General features: G+C 42.6%; 1 protein-coding gene across 3 annotated transcripts in view; it reads right to left on the bottom strand.

Annotated features, from left to right (window-relative positions):
- LOC107225853 overlaps positions 1-26,029 on the bottom strand; it is a 31,419-nt gene extending 5,390 nt beyond the window's left edge. For 2 of the 3 annotated variants that reach the window (XM_046733611.1, XM_046733610.1), the window contains exons 1-4: positions 25,974-26,029; positions 25,578-25,726; positions 6,585-6,790; positions 1,018-1,153 (exon numbers count right to left, since the gene is read on the bottom strand). In XM_046733611.1, coding sequence (XP_046589567.1) covers positions 1,018-1,153; positions 6,585-6,790; positions 25,578-25,726; positions 25,974-26,014 — 532 coding nt within the window. In that variant the 5' untranslated portion in view covers positions 26,015-26,029. Of the gene's footprint in view, positions 1-1,017; positions 1,154-6,584; positions 6,791-19,241; positions 19,809-25,577; positions 25,727-25,973 lie in introns of those variants that run through there. The other variant, XM_015666447.2, reaches the window with a different exon arrangement.
- Between the last annotated feature and the right edge of the window lie 194 nt (positions 26,030-26,223).

A 26,223-nucleotide genomic window follows, 5' to 3' on the forward strand; every position in this document is an offset into this window, starting at 1 on the left:
TCATACAGGATTCATTTGACTAATGATTCCTCTGTAGGTCGTTAAATATTTTTGAACGGCTGTATTGTCGAAAAATGGTGAAAAATTCATGACCGCAAAAAGGAAAGAATTTCATGAAATCTCGAGCGCTTTTCTTCCGGGTCGAAAGCCAGATTCGATCTCAAGCTTCCGAGACGTTTGCCATTTTACTTATGAATGACCGGACACGCCCCATATGTTATCAAGGACTTCAGCTGGAACCAACGAAATGGATTTCTCTCACACATTCATTACAACTCGCCAGATCGAGTACTACCTTTACTTTTATACGATAAAAATAATCCTAGTGTTTGTATAGGATCTGGAGATCATGGTATGCAGTTGAGTTTAAGAAGATTTTGATAATCTGGGTGATCTGTAAGATTTCTCACTGTTTTACCATGCAATGCGGAAATTCATTCCAGCCGGCTTTTTGTAGAAGACGGGACTTCGCAGAATGTGAATTTTACCATGGTGTTATTGCAATATTTTTTAGTGCAGATAAATTCTTGGCGATTTTTCATTGACTTATGCAAAGTGGGAAGCCGGATGGGCAGAAAACATTGTATAAATCACATTCGAAATTTTCTGTTCAATAAACGGATGTAACAGTTTTAACGAAATTTATATCAGATAATATGCGATAATTCGAACGAATTTGTATATTGGATGAAACACGGTATGTAAATTTAACAAAAAAGTTTTATAAAATTCGGACGCGGGTTGCAGGTTTAAAGTTACACGTATAATTTTTTTCTAACATTTCTTACGCGGTTACTTACCTTGTTAAATATGATAACAAAGTTTCTGAACTTGCAGATAATCGCAGTTTTTGCTTATACGGCACAAAACTTGTCAGGTGGAAATGTCTGCTGACTACAAGCGAATGTATTACGGAGTATGAATGAGGGTTCAAAGCTTTCAGTGAACTCTATTTCTCACGCTGACTCGGCATAGTTGAAAATGAATGAAAAATCTAAATCGACAAGGCATACTCACTGACAACGTGCATGTAGCTGGATACCATTTCCGTGTGAAAAGACGGTGCATCAGCGGATACTTCACACCGATATTTGCCAGTAAGATCGGACTGTACGTCGTGCAGGACAACATGATGCGAGTCGCTCAATGCGGTCTGAAACAGAAGAAAAAAGAAAACAAAATGAATAAAGTAAAAAGGTAAAGAGTAAATAACAAAAATACCCGTTACTTTATCTTACTCATCACCACCCCAGTAGACGTTTCCTTAACATAATTCTAAGATCGATCCCGCCTTTCTCTCGGACGTGAACGGCGCCACACTCTCGGTTGTTTATCACATATCGCGTTTGCGAATTTCCCCCGATCTCCGGGGCGGCGGACTCGGAGGATTCGGAGGATTCGGAGGATTCGGAGTGACAGTCGGCGGCGCCGGGGTCGAAAGATGAGAGCCGACGAAGAGAGAAGGCGAGGAGGAAATAGGAAGGGCGCGTGTCGTGACGTGGAAGACACCGAGGCAGAAGCAGAAGCAGAAGCAGGAGTAACAGCGAGTGTCTTTCACTTTGCATAAAATATACGTCGTATTACTTATTACGTATGTAGCATATGTATGGATGCCGCTACATCGTCGGATTTCTCAGAATCACCTATATGTACACGGATACCGACTGTATACCTTATACCGTCGTGGTATTACACGTCCAACCGTATGTGCGGGTTATACCGCTGGGAAAGAGGAACAGGAAGCATAATCTGAAGCAGCCTATCGCGTGTTGCATCCTGTAAAAATCCTACCTCACAAGAGGCTTTCTAGATTCTCGGAAAACACAATTAACTTGTTAGGTAATCGTAGTTACCTGCGGCGACAGTTCGCGTTACGTCGTTTCTCTCGTTTCGGTAATTATTAATTATCCAGCAATTTTTCGACACAGGATGTGTACGACGTGATGTAATTCGGTGGGAAGAGGAGGGGTGGGTTTAATTCCGGCAAACGTTGCGTGAGGTTTGTCAATAACTTGGTGAAGACACTCTGTACGATTCCGATTGTGTGTATATTAATTCTCCAAACTTTAATTATTCACACTTTTCGTTCCACGAGTGTATAATATTGATTCTATCGCCTCCGGTATACCTCCGAAATCTGTATTTTCTAATTTCAATGCAATTTCGATTGCGTGCATCGGGCCGTGCAGAGTTCGCAGCACGATGTTTGTATATTCGAATGGATAAAAGTCGCGCCTGGAGATTGGGTATATACCTATATCCTCGTACAAGCCGGCCGGCATTAAAGTTATAATAGAATCACAATTACCGGAGTTATGAGAGGCACAAACTGCATTTGCGAAATGTGATTTTGGTCCGGCATTAAAAACTTCTCAACTTCAGAAACTTTTTTTGTTCCGTTTTATTCGCAATGATGTGTATACACGCTTTTATTATAATACCTAACTCACTTCCTGTACTTTCGTTTTAATGTAAAATGAATCGTGCGAAAAATTGATACATCGTACATGCATGTAAAACGTTATTTCGAAGCATGGATTTGAATATACTTTTGGTTTCTAATAAAATTGAAACTGTACGGAAGTTTAATCCGGACTAGACGCTTGTAATGGAACCAACGCAAGTTTCAGTTTCAAGATTTAAACATCCTGGCGCGGAATGATCTCCTTTTCCTGAATCTCAAGAATCCCAATCTGAAATTACGACCCTGTTTTATGGGACGGAAAATATTTGACCTGGAACTCGTCCGAAATCGATCATAAAAATACATTTATTCTCCGAGATTGGTAGCTTCGTGCTGAGAAAAATATTGCCTGACGTTGTTGTAATCGTAGATGATGAAACGAAAGCGGTCCAACGATCACTCGGGAAATATCAATTTGGTCTTTTTTTTTTACGAGATATGAAAAAAATCACATTCAAGCCGCGTTTCTTTCTTCGCTGTATTTTCGGAGCTCACACGCTTTAACTTCATCACTCATGTACGATCGAGTAGCGGTAGAGTCCAAAAATGAAAAGAGCTACAAGATTCATACCGAAACGGTGAAGAAAAATCGTGAAAAAATTGAGAAAAGCGTCTTTGGGTTAAAGTTATGTGCGAAGATTCGTTGGCGTGAAACAGCATTGGTGTGTATGAATCTAATTGGGTTGTCAATGCTGTGGAAATGTCCCTGACCCAACTGTTATCCAGTTTGAGTACAAACAGAGGGGAGATAAGCACGTTCTTGAGACTGAGGTTGGGGATAAACGGTTAAAGGAAATAAAAAGAAACGGAAGAAGAAACAGAAGAAGAAGAAGAATAAGTAGAAGAAGAAAGAGAAAGAGAAGGAGAAAAAGAAGAAGGCAGATAGAAAGATTTGCGCTCGTTATCACGATTCCGAAATAAATATTGACACCATATTTGTTGGACACGGTAGGATCAGAGCTTTAACTTATGCGACTCTGCGAAGCTTGAAATTTGATAACTCGAATGCCTAAACTGTATCATTTTTATTTACCGATTTGATGTAACCCGCGATGCAGGTGTACACCGTATAGCCGGATAAATCGGATAAATAGTGCTCTGGCAGACGAGCCTCTGTTTCGGCATGATCGGCGTGAATTTAATACTCGAGAGATAGTTGAGAAAAATATAGTGGATGAGTATTCGCGAGAGGGAAGGAGCTAAGGCGTTCTTTATAGGAATAAAAGCGAGCATAAACTGATAATATTACGGATGATGTACGAACACCGATTTGAATACGCGAACTGCGGTGGTGAAGTGGAATCTCTTTCTGCCGGGAGCCGCCTTTCGAGACTCCTTGCGGAAAAGGGAGCGAGAGGAGTGAATTTACAGCTTCGGATCTGGTACATATATAGAAAACGTGACAATGAACCGGGCCAACGGAAGATCCGCCTGATGCATGTATGATATACGACTCCCGTTCTCGATCTGGCTTCGATCAACACCTATTTCCTTATTCCGCACTTAAATCCGTTCAGCCGCGTGAAATCGACGAGGCGTCGATTTTTCTGCATACAAGGTACGCGCAAGGGCGAACGAAAAATCCCTTTATCTGCAATATCCGTCTTGTTCGTCTTATATAGCTAAAATGTGCTCGTTATATTGCACACATCAAAGATACAATATTTAGAAATTAGATGGGAAGGAAAATTTCTTGCCGTCTTTCCAAAAATTGTAATACGAGCACGATCATGACGAACAAATTATCGCGTTATAATAAAGTCAGTATTTCCTAAGTGTTTTTGTTTACGAGATGCTGATCGTCGATGCGATATTTCCACTGGGACCAATACTATGCACTATACGTGCTTGGTTGTTGAACGATTTTTGTTACACTGCTGCCTCATCGAGTGTCCGCTAAATATACATCCAACTTCGTAGCATATCACATTCAACGAATTATTCATGACATGGTACGAATGAATATTAATGCTAGCGTGACAATTTTTCTTCACGACATTTTTAAAAGTAACTGGTAATTCGTATACGGTGAACAGGTTACGAACAATGATGGTCGAGGTACAGACCGAATTACAGAGCGTGAAAATTGTTAGATATCCGAGTTCCTGTGTGTGGCCCGATAAAAAAAAGTAGTTGTAGTATGATAGCAAAAGTCATACCGGCATAAACGGCCATTTATCAAAATTTCGATATGGTCTACATATAATGGCTAATATAATTTACGCTCGAAATTTCAGTTAATAATCTAGTGCCAGTGATGGGGCATTTATCAAACGATCAATTCTCTTTGTTGTGTGGTTACCTTCGAATCGGTGCAAGTCCATTGTTTTCCGACGCAACAAATCCAGCGGGAAATCGTTTATAATTTCGCTGACACGAGTCAGTCCTCACTCAGCGCAGAAGCTCATTTTCTATTACAGGATCGTTCATTAGTCGGTGACGGTTATGCTCAATAAACTTGGTGCTCTGCCCGCGTGATATACTGCAGGTGGTTAAGACGCGGGGTTTCATGTATATTGCAATACACATTTTACACGGGTTAAGGAGGCGAGCCGCACGTTATAAAGGCGCTCGAGTCGAGTTTCGCATATTCATAAACGCTGGATAATCGATGTGCGAATATAATAAATAGGCGGCTAAGCCTGCGTCACGACCTGTATTTTACACGTTCGTAACAGGAGTTGAAAGACCAATAAAGACTTTATATTTTCCAGTACAATTTTTCTTCGTTACTCAGGGACTCGGCGTGCCTACGTGTGCGTACAGGCAATACACCTTCCCGAATGTCAGGGTGGCAACGATAAATCTTTTCAACGTGTCTAGCGAACTTTCCTACTATACCCTTGCCATCTCCAAGAGTGACGTTAGTTAAACGGGCAGGTATCGTCTATTGCCCAAGTTTAACCCTGTTCAACTTTATACGATCCACCTGTTTCAACGCTATTCAGGCATCATAAGTGCCGATAATACAGGCGTAATTTTAATCGCCTCGAATTATACCGCTGAACCACAAAACCTGACGCGAATACCGCGGAGCTGATTATTATTTTGTATCCACCGCGCGTGCATCTATATCTATATCACACACACACGCGCCAATCTATATCGACGCAAATTTACAAAACAGGTCGATTCTGTAGAATGGCCTGCAGAGGTAATTATTGACACGCATAATCCCGTCGTGCTAATTGATTCGGCGTCCCTCAGCCCTTCTCCCACCTCCCCTCATCCGCATTTACACAAAATTCATCTCCAAGCCTATTGATATTGTATGAGGCTTATACACTTAAGTATCCGCACATTTAGCGCACGTCGGTATCGTTAATACGCTTCGACAATTTGAAAGGGTCGATAATATAAATGACTGTTCGATGTAAAGCGTCGGAATATTTAAACTTCTCTGAATTCTGCAGATAGTGTAATATTTGATATATTGGGGTCGTCTTTGTTAACTGGGTCACTTTATCAAATAACTTTTTTTTAGATGCTTTCCATAATATAGCTAGATCTTAGCATGTATAACACTCGGAGATGAAATATCTTATTGCGTGATGTCTTTTTTACCCTGTTCAATTTATCTGCTACAGTTTTCAAGATACATTCTTTTATTTAACCCGTGTTAATACATGAAAACTATTCCAGCTTATAGAAGAAAGTGGCAGAAAAGTATGATCGATTAATTGACGATTTGAAATTTCTCTTAAATATTTACAGAGTTCTTGAGAAATAAGGTGACCTGTACTGTATAAACTGAATCAAACCGTGATGAAAGTGCACGTTCAGTAAGTGTATTTTTTCTATCCTCGGATATCACCGTGTCGGAAATGACACTCTATATGTATACATATTTCTATGATTTCGGCAAGATACATACATATATATATGCATATATATATATACATATATATCAAAATACGAAAAAAATGTATCTCAAGAAACGATTCAGTGAAAGCTGAGGGGAATTCGCAAGAGATTTTTACAAGCACACCGCCTACCGGAACCTTGAAGATAATCTGAAATATCATCCCTACAGACATAAAGAGGAAGGAACCCGCAAAAAAAGCAGGGTGCATGCATATGGATTCGTGTCAGGCAGTATAAGGCGACAAAGCATACTCACGTCGACGTTGACACCCGGAAGAGGAAAGACTTTAGTGTGCGGCAGCTCCTTCAAGACATATCTGAAGAATTCTTTGCGCCCCTTGTACCACTTGACCGTATAGAGTAGATCCGCTTCTAGGTCATACTGACAGGTCATAGTAACCGTGGAGCCAGGTGCGACCGCTAGAGGTATTTTTATCGATACGTCTCGCAAGCCTCGCACTCCTGGAACAAGATAGCTGTTAGAAATTGGAGATTGAATGCGGAAGAACGGCCAGTCGCTTTCGGTTATACGGCCGGCGGGTGAACCGACTCAGGGCGAGCCCCAGGTGCAGGGGAATATCGTAAATGTCCTAGAAGTGGGTTTTGCAGAGACTCGCGCACGAGCGATGTTCCAATCTGCTACGTGGGCACACACCCAGTTTCATATGAAAATAGTAAACTGACATATCGTATAAAGGAGAACTGCAGAGTTTCTACTTCTCGAACCGCGCCCCAATGACAGACGTGTTCCTTAGGTACAATATGATTTTCATCCAACGTCAGAAGTTTCGAGGACCCCGATGAAACGTGTCACCAAGTTTAGAACGCGCCTTCTCTCGCTACCCCCGAAGAATACATATGTACTCACTGGTTGGTACCATCCACACGTATAACGTTTGCACCTATGACGACAGTTTGGGACCCCGGAGACAGTCGGGCGAATACGGGGTTTTCGACTCGTCGCGTGTGGGTAAAAAATACAACTTTTTTTTCTTCGATGTCGAAATAATTGAGTGATCTTTGCCGAAGCGTTCCCTGAACGTGTCTAAGGGCGGTTTGGACGGAAACCGTTCGTTTCTAAGATTAGAAGATAGAGTTGCGATAGTGAAAACCAAGGTTTTCGATAGAACACAAATAGCTTGCTTCTGATCGAGCCGTGTGAGGAATTAGGGATAGACGAATATTGCAAGCTTGAAAAATATGAAAAAGTTGAGGAAAAGTACAGCCTCAGCGTTATATTTCTTAAAAGATGAAATCTGTCCCTCGAATCGATAGACGCAATCTACCTGGTTCCCCGAAAAATTTATGTTTCGTATTCCTGGTTGTCAGTTGTATTGCGAGACGTGTCGCTGTACGAACATCCGTCAAAGCGACAATATTTATTGCGAATCGAATTAGTTTTTTTTTCGATGCATAGTAAAAACAGATCTTCCGAAATGCTCGCAATTAATCACTGATTTGCCGTAGCTGTTGTCTATGGCTTCTCAGTTTCTCACGCTGCGGATACAGCTGCGAAGGAAAAAAGTATTTTTTTAGTCCGCCATTGAGGGTTGGATGGTACCCTCTTAATCGCTGGTCGCTCGATTACCTACGTCGACGGTAGAAAAAAGCGGCTAGAACGATCGGCATGCGATGGGAATACGGTATCAGGGAATCTGGCAAGCGGTAGTTTCTCTCCTACATGATCCCTCTTCGACTCATTCGTTTTTGTCCACGATTTTCCCAAATTGTTCAAGCCCTCGGCATCTAATATTCGTTAGGATCGATTACGTAGTCTCGTAAAGGCGTTAAGCTGCGCCGTAATTTTCCTGCACCCAAGAAGCTTGGTAAAGCTGCAGGTGACGAAGCTTTTAAATTGTTTCTCCCGTGTCGCAAGTATAGAATGTTACACGGGAGTTTTGAGAGGAGTGGAGAGGAGCGGCGAAGAGAAGAGAGAGGAGAGGATCCCGGGCGAGCTCCGCTGTCATTACTTATTGGTTTAGTTTATTTATGAGTTTACTTAGAGGGGTTTCCGATTTCAAGAGATCCTGTTTCCCGGTCCTCGTCTCCTCCTTTATTTTCCTCTCGATAAAGCATTGCCCGCTACTTCGTGCTTATTCGCCTATATATACCAATCGTGGCTCTATATATAAGCTGTGTGTATGGGTATACATGAGGTTATCTAATGCGATCGTTTATATTCATTGCGATCAATCTGTATTTAATTTACAACGGGCAGTCTTCGGTACATTTATCCAAGTCACGGTGCCTTTCCAAACCCGCTGAATATTTCAAAGTTTAAAAGCATTTCCTGAATCTTTAAAGATTCTCTCACGGTATCGTGATCAGCCGGCACCTGCTCTTCCGGTGCTGATGCTTCGAAGCCCCGTTCGCAAGTAAAAATTAATTTTTTACGCGAGTCTCGCTAAGTATTCTTCACCGATAGGTCCCATGCTTCTCGCTGGTTTTTACCGTAACGTTAAAGGTCACCGATCCGCTTTGAGCTACCTGCGGAATAATGCGGGCGAAATGGAAAGAAAAAAAAATCCTGAAATCAGAGGTATTAGGTTTTAAGATAAACAAGAAATGAGATTAAAAAAACATGTAGTCGACGGACATCGTTAACTCATTTGCTGTGTCTGACGTCACCGTTCGGGCTCCGAATACTTGAAATGTAAGATTAGCGGAACTTTTGCAGAACCGCTCCGAAAGTCCGACGGAGTGACCGAGCTCTAAAAGACCTGAATTTATGAATGCTTTTAAACTCTCTTATAACATGAAAATTTTCGGTCGAGTCATTTAATTTCATTGGAATGATAACCGTATAGGTACAGTTACGGTATAAGATATTGCATTACACTCGTTGGAAAATATTTGGTAGAGTTTATTGAAGGACTGCAGTGCGTACCATCGATAGATCGGTTTATTCGACTGTAAAATTCGAGCACGGTTTCTTTGATCTCTGAGGTCACAGGTCGCAACTCGGTGGAATTCGAAATGGGGGTCAAGTTTGGGGCAAAGATTAGGTTCACAAAGCAAACTCGAAGTAAGTATTTCGGGACCGAGAATTTCGCCGAAGAATGTTGGAGAGAAGTCGAGTCTAGGATGCGAAAAAAGACCGCAAGGAAAAAACTGTTATATAAATCCCGGAGTATAAGTAGCGGGCGTTGTAAATAAACCCATTATACACGAGTATAATCTCGTTAAATATCGGTGAACGGCTCGTAGTCCGAAAAATTACAACAAATACCTTGCAATTAACCGATGTGTATCGTTTAAATTGCTCCGATTTACCGTAAAAATTTTGTCAAGGTCATCAGAATTGGGTGAAACCATTTGCATGCTACGCACGACTCGCATCAGACTCGACGTAAAAAGCAACGGTCGGAGGCTAGTAATGAGTTTCGGAGCAAATCCAAATTCGCCACAAAGATGTAGATGTATGCGAATATATGCGCCGCGGGTAGACGACGTATGCGGACGGAGGCAGATCATCCCTCGGGCCCTGTTTCGACGTACCCTCGAGTCGTGCACTTTGCGCGGTACGGCGCGAGCTATACAAGCACAGAGGGGTTCTCTTTGCCACCGAAGAAGGGTTGCCGCCCACGAAATTCGCCCAGCTCAGACAGAGGGTTGTTTATTCACCGCGATCTTCATACCACGTCATGTCCCCCGGACTTCCGGATAATTAGCACGCTTCTATAGCCGCTAGTCTGCTGCGGGCGAGCTGCGGCTGCAAAAAGAAGGAGTGGAGAAAAGCGCGCCGAGACCGCGAGTCCAGGAATTCCAGGATCAACTCCGAACGCTGAACCGGTGTAAGTTGTACACAGTGCGGTGCGGGGTCCTGGAATGCGGCAAGATTTACTCAGGCATCGCCATCCCGGCGAGAGGCAGGGCTTCAGGGTGAAAGGAGCGGAAGTTTCTCGTGCTTAAAACTCGTAAAAGAAAGAATCGCCGGTTCCGTCTTTCGGCTGTCGCGCAGTTGGCCGTAGTAACTCCCCTTTAACGTTCCGGGCGACTCGCAGCCCGCGCGAACTTCTCAAAGTAGCGAATCCCGCCTCACGGCACTTATTGCAATTTCTCGTAGGCCGAGGCGGGTGTGGGTGCCGAACCGTAGTCGCGAGGGAAACTTTTTTGTCTCGAATTTCGTTGGATTACTCGGGCTGTCTTGAAGAGAAGTTCCCACCCCTCCGCACCTCCGCCCCATCGATAAACGCTCCCTCGTATATTTCGAGGATACGCAAAATACGTTGCAGGTATCGGCAAGTAGACGCGTATCGGTCGAGGAGCATGGAGGTACAGCGATCGGTCCGTCGTTGAAAACGGAATTCTTTGTGCTTTCGATGGAGAAAAGTTCGCGTGTAAGCCGAAACTGAACTTCATTTACCGATGCGACGCACGGTTCGACACTTCTTTTTATTCGATCTGTAGAACGAAGGCATTGTTACCATTTGCGTCGGTACGTAGGATGTAGATCAGATTTCGTAAACAAGATACGCCGTGAGGAACTCGGCGTAAGGTGGAATAAAGAGGAAAACTGAGATGAGAAAGAGGGGATCAGAATTAAAACTTTCCCGCTTTCAGAAAATACACAAATCAAGGTCTTATTATGTGATTAACGGAATTATAATCCAACTTCCTCGCCATCTTAATCAGAAAACATTTTAAGCGTCGGAATTGAGGTGATGAACGCGGCTCTTTGTATTATAATAAACTTACATAACTCAGCGCCAAGTTTAAGCCGTATTGTTGATAAGATTATACATTTTTAATCATTCACTTTGATCCTGTTATACTTATATATTCTTCTCCTTTGCCAGCTCTCGTCGTTGAGCAAAGTGTAAGAAGCAGCAGCTTCGCAACGTTACGGTGTTAGATAAGAAATTACAGGGGCACCCGCCGCGGAGTTATTTGCATTTTTAACAATATTGACCGCGGCTAAAATTTGTTCGGGTATCCGTCCTCTAGCTTTAGAGCCTAACGTCATGAAGCATGCATGGCTGATGGTTGAGTGGTTCGCACAAAATACCTGCCGGATATCTGCGGTGGCATGGAATTTTAAATTCCTCGGGATAAAAGGGTACGCCTCCCATCATTTTCCATTAGGATATACTGGAAGGGGCGGGAGGGGAGGTAGGTATGTACTTACGGCAGGTATATACATACCTTCAACCTTTCCTCAAACGTCGACTATATTCTCATTTTACGTGCAAGATACCGTTTCAGCGGTTTTTTTTTCCTTCTTCTTTTGCTTATTCTTCTTTTTATTATTCTTTTTCTCCCCTTTCTTTATCAAGCTCCAAATTATTTTACCAGCGAAAATTTAGATCGCTACGACCTAAAAGTAACAGGGGCAGCAGGGTGTATTCGGTGGTAAAAATTCATGTATAATAGCTGACGCCGTGGGATGTCAACGAGAAGGGTGTGAAAAAAGAGTGCTCATTCATCATTTACAGCGTTATAGAGGGTATTGATCTTACATCAAAGTTCATAGCGCGGACGATTTTTCCCGGGATGCTCATCACGAAGGGGCGCTCGAAGGGTAGTTTTAATTTGCACCGATTTATCGGTCATCGTATAGGTGCGTTATGTTATGTGTTGTGAAAATTTACGATCAGCTATGATTATAGGATTTCAGAGAAATATTTTTATCATTTCGAGTACGTTTTATGGTCACGACTACCAATCGGTAGAACGGAAAAACTTTAATAGTATTTTTTCCCTCGTCTTATATACGAGTTGAGAAGCTTTAATTTTTATTGCAAATTGCCTTATATACATATATCCAGTTGAATATTCTCAGAGAATTTAGACGATCTTATTCCAGTCTCATTTTAAACATTTTACTATGGAAAAACCTCGAGCGAAAGTTCTTCTTTAATCATCATCGTATTATTTATGATGATTGCAGCTCAAGAACACCTAATCCAGGGACGATATTCGCTATTCACCATTTTGTGCAGGATGAGCATTAAATTTTCACCACCGGTAGAACCGATCGAGCCGCTGACTAACCGCACGTTGTAGATTGATTGGAAAATAGTTTGTAACTTTCAAACCGATATAACGAAGAGCGCGAACATTACTCTGCAGTCGAAAAGTAAAAGAACTTTGACGCAAGCATATTATAATATTAATAATAAGATTGAAAAAAAAAATAATAAAGAAAAAAAAATTTTAAGCTAAGCAGATAAATTTCATTCATGAAATTCCTGATGCTCACGCCATGCGCATTGTATCAGTGACACGTAATGAAAATGAGAATGATAGGAGGAAGGGTTCTTGCTTTGACTTATGGCTTCAATGGTTGGCATTTGTGTTTCATCGCGACTGTTTGCCCAAATTTCGGGGCTAAATAAGGCAAAAGTACACCCGGACCTTCGTTTGAATAACCCGGGATCCTCCGCCGAGGTTCAAAGAGGCGAATGTTGGATGAAGCGAAGGTAATTGTATGCGTAAGCAAGGGGACGAAACGTTGCTTTTGCATGCACACCGTGCTAGTTGGATTACGCAGCCTGAGGGGATTCGGGGCGAGGTGTTTTATCTGTTATTCACGTCTAGTTATACGAAAAGTTTTTTCGCTGTGCTTCCATTCCACTTTCTTGTTTCGTTTTGTTTCCAATTGACAAAACATTTCCCGGGGTTTCCTGCTAGATCCGGTTAAAAGCTATTCCATGCTTCAATTAATAGATGCATACGTATCGTATATATATATATGGATGTATGTATTAGTATACATATGTATCAATTTGAAAGTCTTCGTTTAAGGGATTGCGTTTTGTTTAGCACTTGAAGATTGTTAATTTTTTTTTTTTTTTCTTTCAGCGAAGCAAATGAGGTAAAAATTACTAAACGACGTTATAACATTTTTTTATAAAAAATTTTGAATATTCGTTACAAGCACACAGATTTGGTGGAAATTTTTTCGACGGAAAACGCCGCGTTACGTTTTGAAAATCGACGATAGGTTAACGGAAATATGTATTTCGCGACACTCAGCATCCATCGAGTGATCAGCGAACAAAGGTCTTCGAATCGAACAGGAGAAATAAGATTGGGGCTTTTCAACTTCGTCGCACGGTAAGCCGGTGCCCGCTTCATTACCTTCGTTTCCCGACGTCATTTTCTTCCTATTCTGCAGCTTACAATTTTCAGAATGAAAGTCACCGAGCGTTCACTGTATCGAGTTTATACGTGCGTTCGTTCCCATACATTCGACCAGGATTTATCGATAAGAAATTGGCAGAGTAAAGCTTCCAGCATGCTTAAGTTCCACGAGTACGTGTAAATGTGTACAGAAATTGACGAATATATACTCGTACACGTATACAATATACATGTACATAAACACAGTTGTAATCGCACCTCCGCACTTTTTTTTCACTCACGATTTCACCGCATTATATTTTCGGTACCTCCACGAACCATTGTTCACGATTTACACACTTCTTTATCACTCGATGAATCGCAAACTCGGATTTCACCACACTGTAATTATTGCATTCATAACTGCGTGTACTGATTTAAAAAATTATTCACCAAATAATGTTTACTTTGACGTCAGATGGATTTTATACACGTGTCGCACATATTCGTAAATTTTTCGCGGTTATTGACGATTTTGCGACAAGAAAGTTTAGCGACAGTTAGATTTTTCCCACATAAATTTTATATAATACATACGATATATACGAATCCTACATGTTGCATATAACAAATCTTTTTCCCTCGCATGTTTTTTTTACGAACGCCCATAATTTTTATTCGCCAGTTTTATAGCTCTGTTTGGGAGAAATATAACGGCATACACAATTGAACCCCTAGGTGGAATAAAAGCGTTAACACGAAATATCGTTACAGAGATATATATCTACGCTGAAGGGGTCGAAGCGCAGAACTTATCTCGTGACAAGTTTTTATGTAAACAAAGAACGAACGTTATAATTCGTTTTTCATGCACAGAATGTATCCGAATTGATTTACTGTCTGTTAACATTTTCCGCATGAAAATGAGACGTTCCGAACAACGAAGTTCTGGTTGAGTCAGTGGCCTTGATGATTTCGCATATCTTCATTCAGCGAACGTGTCAGAACGTCGGTATTTACAGAGCTCACAGCAATGAAGGAACGTCGAAGGGTAAGGCAGGTATTTTATCGCAATCCGACGACGAGATGTAAGACTAATTCCTGTCAACATCCAAGATAGATTCCGGTTCTGGGAACTCCAGGGTTCGATACTGCCCTTCAAGTATAATGCATAGGATTGGAATCTCGCATGACGAGACTGACGACTTCGTTATTGAATACCGCTGATTGTCAAAGAAACTCTTTCCACATTTCGCATTGCACTGACGGTGAGCAGCTGAGTAACTAAATCGATTTGTAAATCGTGCAAACGCAAGTTTCCGTGAAGAATTCTTCAAAAATCATACGTATAGCAGGTTAATTTGACAGCTCCACCGTTGAGATTTTTTCAACGATAGGTATAACACTGCGGATATACAAGACCGTTGTACGACAATCAATAAACGTGATAATCGACTGTCTGTATACTTTTCGAAAGCACGCAATATCCCTAAAATATTTTAAGGGCTTCGTGAAAACCCTCCGACGTCCTCTTCGCGTTTTCATCTCCACGATACTGCCCATTACCATTGGATTATCCACTCGGAGCCCGTTAGGTCGTCACATTTTATATCCCGAGAGGTCGAGAAGATATACCTCGTAGAATTTTCCTCGGTGCAGGTTAAACCATATTTGCGCGCAGTTTGTTTTCAGCTTTGGAAACCTGAGAGTTTCACACCGCGAGGTAAGCTCAAAACGGATAAATGCGTCGTTGCGCATGAAATTCCGAGACTTCCGCAAGCTTGGTCTTTGGGATTTAGCGATTTTGACAAAATTTTCCTCACCTAATTACGTATCTACATCAAGTACGCGAACGTGCCGGAATTTGACGGATGGGAAATCGACCTCGGGCATTGTTGACCCCGGAGGAGCTTATCCAAACTGTTCCAAACTCGTTCGGCCTAATCCCTGTCCTAATACGTCTAGTTAGTTGGGCAACGCTGGTTTATGCGATACGCTCTGTAAATTGGTACTCGCGATTAAGAAGTTAGCTATTCGCACCGCACCGCAAAAGGGCGAGGTGTATGCTTGTTTGTCGTTAATTTTGTTTTATTTTTACACTTTGCCTTGAATTATTTACACTCTGCGCGTGTCGATACGCCGCTGACGCGCATCTTAATTGATAGTTATTTTTCGAAACGAGACACGAGTGCTGCCCGGTTGGCACCGGGTCCAGCGTTGTTTTCTATGCGATTTAGCAATTCCGGTAAATTACAACTAGCTTCTGGTTCAGGTTCCGGCGCGTCGCGTTCTGGCGGCCGCCAGCCGACTCGAGCAAGCCAAAAGACGTTCACCACCCTCGACTATAAGGTACAAGGTATGTGAGACTGGTGTTGAAATTTCAACTTAAAAATCGTTACCCCGAGGAGTCATGCTCCCTGAGCGAAGATTTGGCCCAGAGTTAGAGGAGGAGATAAAGGAAGAAGTTACAGAGAAAGAGGTAATAGACAGGGAGGGGCGGGGGGGGGGGGTGAAAAAAGAGAAACTTGAGCCATAAATCGGAGTTGAGCTCTTGGTGAATTGAAAAGGTCCCCGCGGCAGCTCATAGACTCGTATATGGGTGACGCGACGAGAACTCGTAGATAAAATATGGTTGTCGATTATATGATATTCATCGTTGAAAAATGGAAAAAACCACTCTGTACGAAATGATCGTACAGATGGAGAATATGGGGGAGGGGGGTACGTAGCTTCCATGGGAAATGAAAAAAGGGAAAGAAAACGAAAGCCAATAATAGAAAAACAACAAAAATGCCTGTCGTCGGTTTGAATAACGAAAGAGGGTGGTTACGCTGCGCTGCAGGAGTCGATTGGTCGCCCGCGTGTCAGTCGCTTTGCGGTAGAACGTGCTCAATTTAGTTTGATACTCTTTCTTTCCTCTTTTGTTTAATTTTTTTTCTTCCTCTTTTTTCCCCTCTCTCTCTCGCTCTTTCATTTACACAATCATCGGAGCTCATTTTTCAAACCCCATTAAATATTAACAAAAAAAAAAAAACAATAATATGAAAATAAAAGAAAATCATCAAAGGATTTTTCAGAATTCATTTAACCGTCACGCCTCCTCACTCGATACACATACACACAGAGTAAGGATTTGTTGAATTTACCAAATATGGTATATATGGCGATCAAATCTACCGAATGAATTATTTTTGTCGAATGAAAGAAATGTTATTTGATTGAACGAAAGAGTGACACGAACTCAATAATTTGTCTTGTTAAGCGAACTACATCTAGTTTAATTAATAAAACATTAATTTCGCCATATTTGGTGAATTCAACAATTTTTTTTTTCTGTGTACATAATCCGTCCTGCACGCTGTGTTTTATTAATCGTTGAAAACGCGGCGATTTGCCAAATTGAATTGCGATCAAGCGCGATGTATTATTATTATACGCGGCACACAAAGCGGTTATTGAAATGCATGCGAACGAATTGAATGAATAAGTCAAAAAAGTTTTGCATTTAATATGTGTATATATATAGAATACCCGTTCGTGAAAACAAATTGAGGAAAAAATTTATAATTTTCTTCCGTACGATGGCCGTACGAATTCTGTCAAATTTTCGCTTCTCTTTTTTATCTACGTATTATTTGTTTTATTGGCAATCAATATCGTGCTTTCCTCGCAGCTGTAGTACAATATCGTTCGACAATTTGATGCAATGACTGGTGTAGAGTGGACCGACCGGACGCGTATTGATCTTGGGCACGGTGCAACTCAACCGGAAATGCTCAGTTCCAACGTCATTCCAGATTTGTGATTCAGCAAATGGTTGGTGTATGGTGGTCATAACTGTTGCCAAACAACGTGTAGCCATCCGTCCGGAAGTCGTAATAAAAGTTTACAGGTGCAGAAATCAATGTTGCCCCGCGGGAGTTGATCCGCGACATTCGTACGGAGTATGTCGTGCACGAGCACAAGTTGTCAGAACTATATGCGAATGCATGCACGCGCCCGATGATTAGAGAAGCATAATTGCGGCAAAACGTTGATGAAACAGCAACAGGAAATACAAGACGCGAGCCAAAGGCGGGAATATAACTATAAATGTACGACCGAAAGCAAGCTAATTTCGAGAAGTTTGGAGTGTTTATATCTGTGTACGAGATGTACGAGATTCCGGGGAATTTGTACAAGCGGCTTGTTTCTCGCTTATATTACGTACATGCGAAAAGAGTAGGTAATACGGTAGTCAGCGAACGGCGACAAAATAGAGATACACTCGAAGGGGAGTTCAAAGGCGGGCGCGTTTTAATTACTCGACGTTATAATTTTCATTAGGAAGTCACCGCGTCGTTTACCGGTCGGCAAGTATACATCCCCTCGAGAGAGCTGCAAAGTCGGCACATCTCTGCCGGTCCGTCTCACATCTTACATGTATGCACGTACATATGTACATATAATATACATTATACGCGTACGCGGGTTCAAGCTTATTGAAACACCCGGCTTAGTTATCGGTCTCTCCGATGCCCCGTACAAGGGTTAATGGTCCGATTTGAATCTGGGAAATTTTCGGGGGGATGAGACCCTTCTTTCGCGTGCCGGCGCAAGTTTTGAATTTTGATGGGCGGAGGGCCGCGCCAAGGGGTCAAAGATTGTCTCTCCGTCGGTATTCCGTGTTTACTCGGAAGAGATAAAATCTCTTTCGACTTTGGCCACCGTCACACACCATCCCGCCCGTAATATACCCTGTACACTTATACGGACAGGTGCCTTGCCTGCCCTGCCTGCCCATGCCGTCTCGGTTTACGTTCTCGCGTCACGTCGAGCTTTCTCGGCCGCGCGGCACGCGTATATATATTTCTTGAGCGACCCCAGCCATACCCACCCCGGAAGTGTATCATCGTCGAGCTTTTCGCACCTCCGAGGAAAGTCCGACGTCTCTTATTGTTTAGACGGCGCATTACCGAGCGATGAAACCATAAAGGAACATATCACCAGATTAGATCGACGCGGACGGGGGGATGACGCCGAGATAGGGAGGGGGGGAGCTCGGGGCTTTCAAATTCTGATTTTCTCCCACGAACGTGCGAGCGATCGTTACATCCTCCATTATCCGTGTTTTCATCATTTTCAGTTTACGCATTGACGCTGCAATTTGAAGGGCGATTCCTCCCGCGTCTGGATTTGACAGTATTTTATCTCGTACCGACCCTGCTCCCAGGGTGATGGTCAACGAGTGGATCGACGCGGGTAATTGACTCAAATCGCTCACGATCGCTCGGTGCTCAAACCTCCGGCGTGTTCCGAGCGCCAGTTGCGCGATTAAACAGGCCTTCGGCATCGGCGCTCTAATTGAATAATGTATTTTTGAAACGTCGTTGTTATCCCTGATTATCGGGAAGTTCACCGCTGACGTTGGATGATACAGTTATGCGGTAATGCACGGTTGCACCGTAACGAACAGCCTCGCGTCGTCGGCGGAACGTCGTCTCGTTGCGATTCGAGTCGGACACGAAATATCTGTCCGTATTTTACTTCTTTCTTTTCGATCCAGTTCTGTTTTTCGACGATCGGCGTCTTGGTTTTGAACCGTGATTTTTCTTTCGGCAATACGATAAGCCGCGCGTATTATTTAATTAAGGTGTAGCGTAGGGTGCAGGCGGGTATTGAATGACGGCTATTTTTCCGGTCGGCCAAATAGAGCCTCCGGATTCCTGCGGGGCCGGATGGATTGGAGGAAACGATCGTCTCTGTTGTGCGAAGGAGCGTAAGGGATGCTGAGGGATGCAATTGAAGGGTAAGAAAAGGTCGGGGGATTCTTTTGACGGGCGAACGCGGAAGGAGATAATGCGCTTACCCGTAGCAGCCGAAAGTAGGAACAACGGCGCGTAGAAGAGTTGAAATCTTCGGAGAGCCGCGAGACTTTTCATGGTTTTCGTATTTTTGTTTGATTATTCTTTTTTTTTTTTTTTTTATTTTTATTTAGTATGTTTATAGAGATCCGATCACAGAATCATTGTCACCACTTGGTTAGTGTCGTTGGTTCGACGAACTCCGGCGGGACCATGCAGCAGCAGCAGTGGCGAAGGTGAAAATAATAGTCACTAATTGCGTAGGCCGCAAAATAACCGGGATTTTGATTTTGCGTGGTGGGGTTGTGGGGTTGGAGGGGGACGCGGGCGTGCGGAATAAGTTTAGTGCGAATTCGAGTTCCGAAATAATAACTACTTCCACATCCGAAATCGAGGGCCAGTCTTCCCTCGTTCGAGGGTCAGCCGCCTCGAGATGGGGGGTTCGATGTCACGGTGTTTGCAACTTTCACGTTATACGTATGCGACGGTGCGATTTCTGAAAAAAAAACGAACGATCTCTCCGCGGGGGCGTCGGGACGCGTCGTCGCTCGTAAACTAAGTCGCACTCGGCGTTCGCGCCGAGACTGAGCTCCCGCCGGTGGCGCGACTATCTTGCGTCGACGCCGAAATATTCGGCCATTTTGGCGTCGCGACGCGGCCTCCGATCGCTGCGCGAAACACTCACGTCCGACCGAGTGATTGATTGGCGTGGAAGCCCAGTGACTGATTGAATCTTTTTTATACACATTTCGATATTGATATCAGTCACGGGCCTCTCCATGAATAAATACGCCGGGCCCGTCGAGCGGTCCAACGGCCGAACCGTCGAACCGTCGAACCGTTGACGAGGACCGGCCCGCCGGCCACGCTCCTTTCATCCTCAAGTAGCCACTTGCCAAACGAGGGTTGCCAAATGTCGAACTTGAACGCTCGTCAACGCGTCAAACCACCCGGCCAAGACACGATCCCCTTCCCTCGTCGGCGATACGTACCAATTTCCAACTGAACGAGCGAATACGTAATATCGATACGCTCGTATCACGAATATATGAATAGTTTCACCAATTGTTCATTGCAACGCACCTCTGGTCATGCTGTATAGTAACCAAATACCTACATTTGACCCATTTTCCATTTTCACCCCAAATTGAAATTTGACAATTATTGGAAAAATTTTTTCTTTTTTCCAATTGTCTTGAATTTCAGGAATGTTTATCGTTTCTACCAAATTCTACGACTTTGAAGTTCAAGAATTTTAATTGGTTTCAGGAAAGTTGCAATACTGTAGGTGCCGTGAATTTGTTTTGTAAGATTTACAGTAAAACTCAGATATTACCAGTAAGTCTGAGCTTAGTCGGACAAAGTTGAGAGGACGCGTCGGTGAAACTGAAAACTTTTGGTTTCTGTCAAATTTTAACTATATATTGGTATATACGATTACAAAACTGTATTATTTTTCCGCCTGCACGGATTGATTATATTCGATAATTTCTTAGATATTCTTTTTCTATAATAAAAATTTGATACAAATTCAAAATTATCCCGGTAGCGTAGACAAGAAAAGTTGGCATCCAATTTGCAATCTTATAATCAGTCGTCAAAATAAACCATTCATTTGAACCAACATTTCAGAATTTACCAAATATAAACAATCAATCCGAATAGACAAACAAATATACACTTTATGAAACTTCATTTGATGTCAATTGGAAAAGCTTATAATTTCACTGACACGCTCGCTCGAGTTGAAGAGGCCTAATTGTGTACAGGTATATTTTGAATAGAAGAAAATATGGATAACAAGACGCACTGTACAACACGACGTAATATCAATAATCAATAAGTAGGTGCAAAAATGACTAAAGTTGAAGTGCAATTGCAAAAAAATAAAAAACACGTCTCGACTACAAACAGATTCAAACCCGTTATCGGGACAGAATGGCGAAGCAAGTTACAGCCTCGAAAGGATGACTCACCTGAAATTGATGACATGTATCGTGAAAATTCAACCGCACCACTAGTGTAAAGTTTCGATCGAGAACACTAAAATGGTCACATGTCATGAACACTTGGTCCAACAGTGACAGAGTTACAACTTCACTTCCCGCCGCTGCGGTCACTGTACTTCACAACAATGCTTGCATCCACAGTACATAAAGCGAGAAACAACAAACGGCTGATTGTACCGCGTTCCGTTTGATACACCGTATGTTTTTCTATCAGAGAATTTGAAACAGACTACACTCGATAATTCAATTCCATTTGCCGCTGACGAGCGTTGGACTCCATTGACGCTATACGAGATGATTTGCTACAGAGTTCCAGTTCGTCTATCACTTCGGATTACCCTTTACACATTAAGTCGATTAAGTTCGTACTTCGTGTTCACCGTCATTGGAACAAATAATACGGCTGGAGAATTTTTTGAAAGTTTTTTTTTCCTTCTCTCTTCCCAACTTTTGACTCGGACGGTAAGGCCGGTTTATCCATGAGGGAACGATCAGACGACTCTAGCTGAAACAGAATTAAATCGAAATCTGTCTTGGGTGCTGGCGAACGCGCCAATCAGATATGGAAATCGGGCCAGTTCGCTTGACTGACGGCGTTTGACTCGCCTCCTTCGAAACTCGAGGAGAAAAGTTCGTTTCCTTTCCTGCGGCAGCTATAAGGACGGGGGGTTTCGTGCGCCACGTCTTTCTTGGCCAAAGTCCCCCGCGAGATGTACGACCTGGTTCTTTGCGGAGCCGAGAGACTCCGGAAACGTTGAAAAACAATGCATCCGCAACGGGCGAGCCGTGGTATTGAATTTTCTAAAACATTTTTCTTCCTCACCGCAGTGGCGTCGCTCTCCGATTCCCATTCCCATTCCCACTTTTCACTCCTTTCTTCTCGCTCCTACGAATTATAAGATATACCTATACGTATGTGGGGATGGCTCGGAGGTGAGAAAACAGCCGCACTCTGTACTAATTACGAAGCCAGCGGAGCTTGACGGTTCGCTCCTTTTTATACCCTCTCCTGACGCCTTGAGATAATTCACCTGTATCCGTAACGCTATCCTGCGTTTTGTAATGGTCTATAATGTGTTGCTAAAATTACGCGACACCTCTGGAAAATGCGGCTTTTTTACATCGGCACACTTTTTTTTCAGTGTATAGAAAGGTGTTTTATCGGAAATTTAATTCCGTAAATTCGTTTCGTAAATTTCATTCCCAACAGCTGTAACAATTACGACTGAATTATTAAAGCTTAGGGTATTTGTCAAGATTCAAGTTTTAGACGTGAAATAATACAGACAGCTGGCAACTTGGTCAAAGTTACTACGCCAGTTGTACTCGTAAGACATTTGACAGGAGAAACCCAGAGCTGACGTCAAAGAAACAAGATGGCCACTGACGCGGTTGGAATTTCATTTCAGCTGTACGATCATTTTTTACACTTACCCATCATCGAAAGCCGTTCCAAGTGAAACAAGATGACGGCGAAAAGAGTTCAGCCACAATTTCGCCTTCGAAAACTGGAAATATGCGTTGGATTACAGACGCGATTGAGTATCGCGAGGGGATTTTTTATCGAAGCCACAATAGCAATATCGAACCGTTTTTCCCATCCCGGCTTGTTATACCCTAACTTGATCTTCGGTAAGCGAGTAAAACGAGGCCGTACGTAAATACGTAGACGTCTGAACGCACCCGTCATAGGAATTTAAGGAGAAAGAAGGGCGCGGACGGGGTGTCTCGAAGGCCCGCATTTATCCCTGGGGTCCATATCGATGAGCAGGAAGTTGAATGGGTCTCATTCACGGCGAATGGATGGGCAAGGCGACGCGCCGATAGCGGGAATCGAAACACGCACCCTTTCAGATTGCGAGGGTCGGTCAAGTGTCGGAAATTTCGAGATTCGGCACTGCGGTAGGTATACCTATGTACCTGGCTACGAAGGGCTGAAAACTCCCCCGATATCAAATCAATATTTTTCAATCAACGATCGTGAATAACGCCCACAACTTTACTCGGCATCGAACGTTCCGCGGTGTCTCGGAAGTCCAAAGGTCGGGTAGAAATTTTTTTCCAAACGCGTTAGACGCTGATCGTTATACCGTGTACGAGATGCCGCGTACAATAAACTCATGGAAATGTATACCTATAGGCACGGATACCCAGCCGACATGTGCTGTATCATTTACAAAGGTACTAACTCCGTTACATATTTTACTCGAACCTGCAAACTTTGGAGAGCTACCGTGCGGAGAATAAGAATTTTCCAAGGAAGATTCGTCGAAGATTGAAGATACGAAAGTAGAACATGGTTAGGAACTTTCATCCCCGAATGTAGAGGGCCTACATATACACCGTCGCGTCCCGTTTACGTCGTAAAATATATACACGGGTGATTTCCGTTCTGGTGTTAGGTAAGCACGGATAAAATTTCGGACGAAAAATCCCTATAGGCGTGATCCCAGGCGAACGGATTCCCGTCGCTGTATTTCTCCCCATTATTCCAGGATAAAATTATAGTAAGAATAACAATAGTAAACGAAGACATGAAAAAAAAAAAAAAAATACAAAACGTCAATAATAACTATAATGACGATAATAATGATAATTCGCGATAAAATACCCCAGCAATTATTTCTGCAATGGAAGAAAGAAGAAAAGGTAAAGAAAGCCAAGCAGTAGCGCTGGGAGGGACAGGTGACGATGAATGAATGGATAACGAAATGTTTTCTTAATAACGTTTAGTGCAGATATTATCACAGGTGGCCGTAGGAAGGTGAAAGCAATATTCAAGACTGGGCGACCTCTCGGTTCGGTTGGAAAAAATGAAGATATTTGGCGTTTAAATTTTGACCTGCTCCGCGGGCCGACAGCAGAGCGGGGTTCAATCGGTAGTTTCGGGAGTGGCGGTGGTGCGAGTTGGATTAGCCCCGAGGGTGAATCGAAATAATGAACAGGGAAACGAGATCCGACCATCATACTTCGTAATTTCACGCGTCACCTAAAACGAAGGCGAAGCTCTTCTCGACGAAGACACCATCAAGACTCGGTAGACTCGGGATCTTCTGAAGCCTCGAGGGGTTTTCAGTGGCAGGGCAATAACGCGCCGACTCTAAAGAATACCCACGATGAATATTCATTTGAGTTATTTGAATTTCACCTTCAATTTTTCACCTTTAATTTTATACCTTTAAGCTGTGGCACCGCCACCGTCACACCTAATACCCCGTTCGTCGAACCGCCCCCTACTCGATTTGCAGTAACGGCTATAGTTGACTTTCATTTCAAAGAAGTAATCAGGGATTAAAAACACTGCACAGGACATCGCGGTGGAATGAATTTTCTATGAGAAATTATTTAAGGGCTCTCCGAAAGTTTTCGATATTAATGTGTGATACATAAATTCGTAGTTTCAATCACACGTATACAATTACACACGGGCAGTCGTACTTGATGCAACCGGAAATGCTTACCGCAGTACCGCGGTGAAGTAAAATATCATACTTGAAGTATTTCACTAATTGAATGACTACAGAAAACACAAAACTGAAGAAAAATCACTCGCAATATTCTAAGTCAAATTAACGCCTTACTATTTATATTAGCTGCTATATTTCAGGGATGAAGTAATTGCGCCGGCCTGAAAATTTTTCAAACAGTCCTCGAAGAGGTATTATTATATCTAATCATAGAGGTACCCGTGAATTATCATGCGGTGATTCCGCTTGAAGTTGGCAGCCATTTCAAGATACGCGAGTGCAGTCGACGAGATTCAAGATTATACCCACCTAGTCATAAAATTGTAAGATCACGGGTTAGTTGCCCCGTAAACCGAGATATTGGATATTGATCATTGTCCATTTGCCATTAAACTCTAACTTTCGCTTTATTCTTCTGAGCTATGACGTTTTACGGTGCACATTATACGTTTTCAGTATTACAAAAGGGCTGCTTAAGCTGATTACCTGGCTCCAACCACTCACTTCAGTCTCTAGTTCCCTGACAATGCTTGCAGGTGCTTAAATTGCAACGTTTAAGAGTATTTGCGTACCAGCGTGCTTACCCACGTACCTGTTTATGTAAAACCGATTAGCTTTCGAGTTGTTTTCCTCATTATACTTGTTTAAGGTGGAATTACTGTGCTGGCTGTCAAACTCCATTCAAAACGACAAGTCACAAGGCAAGTCACAAAAGTTGCGTTAAACTATCGATGACGAGGCTGAAAAGCGCGATTCTGTGTACTGTCGAATAAACGGTAGATGGTACGATTTTTACAACGGCAGCAATCATGGAATATTTTTTATCAACAGTTTGTAAGGATATCAGTATTGTGAAAAATCTTACCTTGGTAGATGAGATGATGTCTCCTCGGAAAGAGGCCAAATTGAGTTTTTCCACTTTTTAACATCTTTAAAATAAGTAATTCAAACAAGTTTGTTTTACGTCTTCGAGCCAGACGTAAATTTATTTTTCCTATATAAACCTCGAGATCTCTGAAATAATGTTTACATATAAGTTGAAATTTTTGTTCCCATTCCGTACTTTCTGTGAATTGAATCAGCGACGCAACTAAGAAGCTGAAAAATTCAATTTCAATTAAAGTATTTCAGGTACTGAAATGAGGAAAGAGTGAAAAGTTTAAAAGGAATCCGTTAATCAGATTTCCACTGGAATTTTTGCGAATGATCGAGGTGATGAACCTAACTCCGGATTCTGACGCCTAATACCGGGCATCCTTACCTTGGCACGACTCGTCGGGCCGTCGGAACGTCGGAAAGCATAATCCGTGATTCAATATTCTCAAAGCAAGATGGAAAGCGTTCAGTCTTTTGTACGCGTAAATATGCTGTTTCCTAATACATACATACACTCGTGTACACGGAGGGGTCATTTATTATGACAAGCTCAGACGAGTATAATTAAGTTGTCGTGTTTGAACTTATTTTTTTCTTCTCCCTCACTTGTTTCTTGCTCATCTCATCGTCGGCTG

Source organism: Neodiprion lecontei, chromosome 3, assembly GCF_021901455.1.
Source record: "Neodiprion lecontei isolate iyNeoLeco1 chromosome 3, iyNeoLeco1.1, whole genome shotgun sequence".
NCBI classification, from domain to species: Eukaryota; Metazoa; Arthropoda; class Insecta; order Hymenoptera; family Diprionidae; genus Neodiprion; species Neodiprion lecontei.